This window comes from Echinops telfairi, unplaced genomic scaffold, assembly GCF_000313985.2.
Source record: "Echinops telfairi isolate 266 unplaced genomic scaffold, ASM31398v2 ScPeMD7_20;HRSCAF=75, whole genome shotgun sequence".
Taxonomy (NCBI): Eukaryota; Metazoa; Chordata; class Mammalia; order Afrosoricida; family Tenrecidae; genus Echinops; species Echinops telfairi.
In genome coordinates this window covers 719,702-726,960 of record NW_022103917.1, presented here as the reverse complement: position 1 = coordinate 726,960, position 7,259 = coordinate 719,702, and the positions used below count along the sequence as shown (strand labels likewise).

Below are 7,259 nucleotides of genomic sequence, written 5' to 3'. Positions count from 1 at the left end.
CCTGTTGCCCTGTTGGTTTCCAAGGCTGTTTAACTCTTTATGGCAGTAGAAAGCTGTTGTAAAGATGAACTGTGCCACAGGATGAGAATCTAGTCAGGACAAAGCAGATGCAGTCAGAGACAGTTTTATTGTAAGACAGAGGACGGGAGGGAGGGAGGGAGGGGACAGGGGAGAGAGGAGAGAGAGCGAGAGCCAGCTCCTGTGAAAGCCCTTGGTCTAGCAAGTAGCCCAGGGAGATCTCAGGCTTTGTTTGGGGCCTGGGATTTTTAAAGGAAAGCTGGGGGTAAGGGGGTCGTTCTGCAGCAGCAAGGTTTAGGGCCCAGAATGTCAGCAGTAAGGTTTATGGCTCAGGATGTTAGTTTATGGCCCAGGATATAGTTAATCAGCTCTAGCAGGTAGGCTGTCCAGTTATCGGGGAGTCAGGCATTCTGGGCATTGTTTCTTGGTCTCCTCATTCTGGGGTGCAGCTGAAGACCTCCAGGGATGTGCAGGGAAGAGATCCCAGCCTGCTTTAGCTTAGCCCAATCAACAATCAGCTGTGTTTGTCTCTTAAACCAGTGGTTCTCAACTTGGGGGTCGCGACCCCTTTGGTGGTCAAACGACTCTTTCACAGTGGTCGCTTGATTCTTAACAGTAGCAAATTACGGTTACGAAGTAGCAATGAAAATAATGTTATGTTTCAAGGGGGGGGTCACCACAACATGAGGAACTGTACTAAGGGGTCACACCATAAGAAGGTTGAGAACCACTGTCTTAAACAGAGCACCTGATGGTTTCAAACTGCTGATGTTTTAGTTATCACCACAACTCATAACCACTCTGGCAGGGGAGGTTGTGGAGAAATTGGGGGGGGGGGGCGATCTAATAAGGAGTACAATTGGGGGGGGGCGATCTAATAAGGAGTACAAGAAAGAAAATGTTCCAAAATTGCAGTGCTGACTGCACAATCCTACTATGTTTAAACCATTGAATTGTATGACGTGCATTGTATGTCAATAAAACAATTAAAATGAAAGTAATAGAGGTCTTTTGCACACACACACACACACACACACAAAGAGATACAGGAATCCAAGACTTAATCATCGTTTGTGTTTTATTTCTCTGTTTCCTTAATCCCATTTTATTGCTGGGTTCTTTCACATTTCTAAGGAAACTCCTATTCCAATGCCATGTTAACTTGTTTCCCTTCACAAAATACGATGATGTTTTCTCAATTTGTTTTCCAAAGAGAAATTATTTCATCTTAAACTTGAAAAACAGCAATGTGCGATCAACTCATAAACGTATATTTTTAATCTAATAAAATTTTCTATTCAGAGGAACACTATTTGAAAAACACCCAAAAGTGGGGAAAGAGAGATCAAGCTCTAAGTTCTCATACAGAAACGAAACAGCTGACTCTGGCCCTTCACTATTTAGAACAGTAACTGTCCTCTTTAAACTTTCAACTGGATGAAGAAGCTTCTTCATACTTTACTGGGGTTGGGGCTGGGTGACACTGGCCAGAGTGGCAATTCTGCCTTAGGTCTTTTCTTCCTCATCTCTCAAGGCCTCTTCATACAAGGTTGGGAAGGACCTGGCGTCACTCCCATTAACCTTGGCAAAAAACTTCAGAACTTTCATCTTGCTGGTTTCTTTGTAGGCTCTTGGACCCCACAGCAATTCATAGCGAGGGGGGTCACTGTTGGGTATGCGCTGGTACTCCAGGTACCCTTCTTTCACCAATTCTCTGGTGATTAACTTCTTGGGTTCCCCATAGATGAAATCTGGGCTCTCAGGAAATATCCTGATTCTTTTCAGCACATCCCACATCTTCTCCTCAGGGACATGGTTGCCCTCCATGAAGATCAAAACCAGGAGAATAATCAGGAGGCCAATACTGGGCATGCCCTGGACATTACTCGGCATTCCTTCGTAGGTGAGGTCTAGCGTTTTGACAAGGACATATGTGTGGCCTGAGGGTTCAACTTCCTTCACAGAGATGCCAAAGACAAATTCCATGCACTCACAGGTTTTCTGGAAGATCTCAGGGAAGTGATCTCCATACTGGGTCATGGCTGTCTTCACCATTTCTGCCTTTGTAATGGACTGCTTTGTTACATACTTGATGCTCAGAAGCTGCACCAAATCAATTACCTTCTTATCTAGTATGTCATCGAACGTGGCCTGAATCTCTGGTAAGACCTATGAGGTGCTTGGAACCTCTTCTTGATTGCTGGGACCCTCAACTGAAGCAGGTGCAATAGTAGTTGAGGCAGGGCAGGTTGTAGGAAAATTCTGGGGAACTCTTGGCATCCCAGCAGCTGACTCTTCCTCTGTGGCCCCCTCCAAAATTACAGGAAGCCTTGAACACCCTTGGCTTGGTCGTTTAATCAGGGGCCAATAGCGGATCTCCTTTAGGCGATAATGACTCTTATGGCTTTGCGACATGATGACTTGTCTGGAGCAGCAGGCAAGAGTGTGGCAGAAGGGTGAGTAGTAAGGGCACACTCACCTGGAGGAGAGAGGGAAAAGTGTGAGCTTCTTCAGCTGGGAAATTTAACCTTAGCAGTTCTGACAGAGACCCTGAATTACAGGTTTTCTCTTGTGCTTGTGCTCTGGGATCTCACAGGTCTCCTATCCTGGCTGACTTCTCCCCAAAAGGACTTAAAGGAAAAAGTGACTAGCCTTCCAGGACTGACAACAGAGCAGATGGGGTCACCCCTCTCTGCTGGGGTATGTGCTATGAGTTTAATTATGCTCTCCCCAAATATGGGTTGGAATTTTAAATCCCTACACCTATGGATATGACTCAGTTTAGAAAAATAGCTTTCTTTGTTGTTAATGATTTGATACCAATGTTCAGTGTGTCTTAAATGAAATCATTTCTGAATTATGAAAAGAGTAAATTAGACACAGAAAGGGTAGGAAGTAGCATGCTCAAGCTTTGATTGTGGGGTTTGTAGCCATCCTTTAAATCCACCCATGTGTGGTGTTTGTGTTACAGCAGCACTAGGTAATGACGATTGCAGGTCCCTTAGGAGACATTCAGGGTCCTCACCTAGACTTCTGGCAGTGCCTGGGCCTCCTCCTTTATGCTGACCTGAGAACTTGCCTGGTTCCTTGAGTCCCTGTGAGGATAAAAGAGCCCATCACTATAAGCACTATCTTGAACCTTCCAGTACTAACAGGAGAGGGCAGGAGAGGACAGTGCAGGGGTGTATAGTCTATTCAGTGCTCACTCACACTCTTCAGCTTTCCCTTAAGAGGGCCTGAGCCCTACTTTCTGCTTACCGAAGGTAAACCTCTCATAACAAGGAGACCTGCAAAGAGGGAGTGAAGAGGTATCACATCCAAGGACTCTGTCCCAAGTCCTCCCATGGTGACAGGAGGGTAGGACAGGTTTCTATGTTCTAGAAGGGGCACATATTCTCACACTGAGAAGGTTGGAACTCTTTCCTCTGCTGACTTGAATGTCCCCTTCAGACTAAAGACATGAAACATGGTACACCACATTCAGCCACTTAACTCCAGACCCGCCAAGGGTGATAATAGGTGTGGGTTTCTGAAGAGGTCTCTACTACTAGAGTGGGAGGTCCTTGCCATTCTTCCTCAGCTTCCTCACATCCATCCGTGTAAAGGCCTCAACCCTCCCCTCTCCTAATCTGAGTACTTCCTATTATAACCAAGACCCTCCACCTCCTTGACACCTTTGAATCAGAAATGGAAGGGTGTCGCCCCCAAGGGGGCCTACACTTAGCAGGCCTGCACAAGGTTCACAAAGGGTGATATCAAGGGCAAAAAACAATTTCTGTGGACTTCTTTAGATGCTCTAGGGTGGGAGGTCCCTTCAGGGTATTCCTCTTTAACCGTTGGCAGAGACAATATCCTGCTGAGAGGATTTTATAGCCCTCCTGAGACAAAACCAGCCCCACTTGCCAAAGAGAAGTTAGGACACTTGACACCTGGTCATCCCTGTCCAGAGTTGTTCCAGGGCTCCCAGCAGGGACCGGTCCTTGGCTATTCTGAGAACTAACTTTTGAGTATTCATCTTTACACCTTGGAGAGGCTCAGATCTCACTCTGAAGACCTCCCCCTAGGAGTAAGGCCATCGCCTTCCTGAACGCACAGAGACCAAAGTGAAGATTTCATTCCAGGTCCCGGTGGTCTTCCAGGCAGACAGCAAGGCCAGTTTCTGTGGGATTGCTGCTGTTGGGCATGGTGGCTCCCTCTGCCGTCAAGAATGAACTCCTAACAATTCCAGACTGGGCTGGGTCCACCTGCCTTTTGCTGACCCAACACTCTTCCCAGAAAATCCCAGCCCCCTTCTCCCTAAGACAGTGAGGAAAGGGAGTGTGGAGTGTCCAGAAGCTAGGCTCAGGCCTTTGGAGGCTGGCAGGGTGCAGGATTTTGTGGGGTCTCCTCTAGGCCCTCACTTTAGCCCCTGGCAGGGCCTGGACTACTGAATGAACTCTGAGGTACCCTGATGAAGCACTATTACCTCATCCGACTCGATCTTGAGCAATTTCACAACTAAGAATCCTGATGGGAGTTCCCAGGGCTGCCTGCAGGGAGTTGAGGAGCCTAAGAAAGCATGGAGGAGGAGGGACAGCATGGAAGTGGCCTCTCCCTGTGGGGCATGCTTGAAGTCTTGAGGTCTTCACTTGCCATGCCCACCCCCCACCACCCCTCCAGGTCCTGAACCCCTTCCTTGGCTGTTCCTACACAGGCCCTGAAAGCTAAAACCATCTCTTCCTCAGTCTCCCAAGGTATAACTCAGAACACATCATATCGAGGGATCCTGAGGAAGTTTGAGGACTGCGGGCAGGGCTGGGCCTGCCTATGTGGTCATTGAGAGGGGAGGGGGTGTGAGGATGGAGCAGTGCACAGGAGTGGGGACAGCCAGCTGGAGGTGATGCCTCTGCCTGTGGGGGAACCCCCTCTGTCCTCTCAGGTCCCTCACTTGCCCCCAAGGGAAGGCCTGGACCCCTCTGTCTACTGATGTGGCCCAGGCCCTCAAAACCCAAGGTGGAAGTCAGGGGACACCACATCTCAGGATCTTGCATGGACTTTCCTGAGCTAAAGGTAGGGGCAGTGCTAGGGGAGCATGGAGGAGTGGGGACACCAAAAGGGGGTCCTCTACCTTCGGGGAAGCCTCACTGTGCTCCTTCAGAGTCCTTACTTGTCTCTCCCCCTTCATGGTCTGAACTCTTCTGCTAACCCAAACCCAGGACAACAAAAACCACATATTCTTCTGCTTCCAGAGGAGATAAAAGTCAGGAAATGCTACATCCAGGAACCCTGCCTAAAGCTTTCCAAGATCAACAGCGAGGGTGGTAGTGGGGAGGGGTGGCAGGGCCAGAGCAGTGGGAGCAGGAGTGAGTGCAGGAATGGGGGTGGCAAGTGGAGGAAGGGAAGCATCCACCTGTGGGGAAGACTTCTCAGAACTCCCTCAGGGTCCTCCTTTGGACACCCTGAATGGCCTTGATTCCTCCCTCTGTTGAACCAATTCCCTGGCCCTCAAAAGTCCAACACGTTTGATAAAACACACTATATGCAAGGAACATACTGGGGCTTCCCAGGGTTGAAGGAAGGGTCAAGGTTAAGGGGCTATGGAGGAGGGAGAGGCAGAATTCAGAACATACTACAATCTGGGGCCCTACCAGTGTTTCCCAGAACCAGGGGCTGGGAGGGGTTTGAAGAGTATTGAGGGAGGATGAGTCACCATGCAGGGATTTGGGGGTGATTGGAACTTGGCTGGAGGCTGCAATCAGAGAGGGTCTCAAATTGTGTGAGCAGGGCCTAGACTTCTCCCCCTGCTGAACCAACTCCAGGGCCCTCAGTGGAAGCAGAAGCAGCATGTGCCTTTGGATCTCAAGGCGCGATTCATGAAACCTGACAACTACAGGCCCTGTCTGGGGTGCGGAGTGGTAAAGGCTAAGGGTGGGGTGGGGAGAGGAGTACCATGGGAGGAAGGGTGGCTAAGTTGGGGTGGGCATGGGATGGGGTGAGGGGAGCAGTGGGAATAGGGCAGGGGGGCGGAGCAAGGGAGGCCCTTAGTCCTTTTCAAAATATGTTTACTCTGGATAGGGCTGCCACTCCCTTGTTTCTGTGACCCTCAGACCAACCAATCAACTGGGGACTCCGGAGGGAGGGGAGGTCACCATTTAGCAGCACCGACCCAGGGAATCCTAGCCTTGATAGGTGGACTGGTTTCTGTGGGATCCCCTCTGGATGAAAGATCCCCTGTGTCCTCCCTCTAGGGTCTTATCTGCCCTAGCCCCCTCCCTGCTGAGTACCCCTCCCTCCACTGACCAGATTCTGGGACCCTCAGGTGAAGCAGCACCTCCTAAAACACCCAAGGTGCAAGGCACTAAACCCTATCTGGGGATTCATGGGGCTGGGGGCATTTTGAACCTTCCCCCCAGGGCTGGGGGTGGGACTGGACGTGAGGATGAGACTGGGCGTGGGGGTGAAGGGGGTCCTCAGTCCTTCTCAAAATATCCTATTTACTTTGAAAAGGGCCGCCACGCCTTACTTCTGCCACCCTCAGGTCAAGACTCTCCACCAACCTGAAGAGAGTGGCACCTTGGAGCCCTTGACCCAGGGACTCCTAGCCTTAACAGAAGGATGGGTTTCTGTAGGATCCCCTCTCAGTGGGAGATCATCTCAATCCTCCTCGGGTGCCCTTTGCCTATTCCTCCCTGGGAATCCTTCCCTCAACTGAGCTGAGTGCAGGCCCCTCAGCCACAGTCACCTGTTTCTCGGGGCCAGAAAGTGAAAGTCCTGAAACCCTACATCCAGGAACACAGCCTGGGATGCCCTGTCCCAGAGGGCCAACCAGGGCAGGGCGGGGCTGAGTGAGGCTGGATATGGGCAGTGGGGTGGGGCCGGGTAGGGGGGTGGGGCAGCTGCATAGGACAGGGAGGGGCTGTGATGCTGCCCTCTGAGTGGGGAGGTTAGGAAGTGAGGTGGTGGGGCCGGATCCCTCACTCCTCAAAGTAATCATTCACGTTTATCCCCACAACAGCTGTCACCCCTCGCTTCTGCGGTCATCAAACCAAGCCCCCCATCAACTCATGGCCCCGCGGGGGGCGGGGGGGAATAAGCTCCTCTGGGTACCATCCGCTAGACTTGACAGATGGATGAATTTTTGTGGGGTCGCTCTCAGTGGGAGATCATCTTGATCCTCCCTCAGGGTTCCCATCTGTCCTTTGCCCGTTCCCCGTTGGGGACCCCTCCCTCTACTGACCTAACTCCAGGACCCTCAGCCACCA

At 50.8% G+C, this 7,259-nt stretch overlaps 1 protein-coding gene across 1 annotated transcript; it reads right to left on the bottom strand.

Moving 5' to 3' along the window:
• Positions 1–1,524: 1,524 nt before the first annotated feature.
• LOC101657552 (putative MAGE domain-containing protein MAGEA13P) lies at positions 1,525–3,363 on the bottom strand. Its single transcript, XM_045288346.1, has 3 exons — positions 3,277–3,363; positions 3,044–3,113; positions 1,525–2,147 (listed from the first exon to the last, which is right to left on the bottom strand). Exons 1-3 carry the CDS (start codon positions 3,361–3,363, stop codon positions 1,525–1,527), a joined length of 780 nt encoding a protein of 259 aa, XP_045144281.1.
• Positions 3,364–7,259: the final 3,896 nt, after the last annotated feature.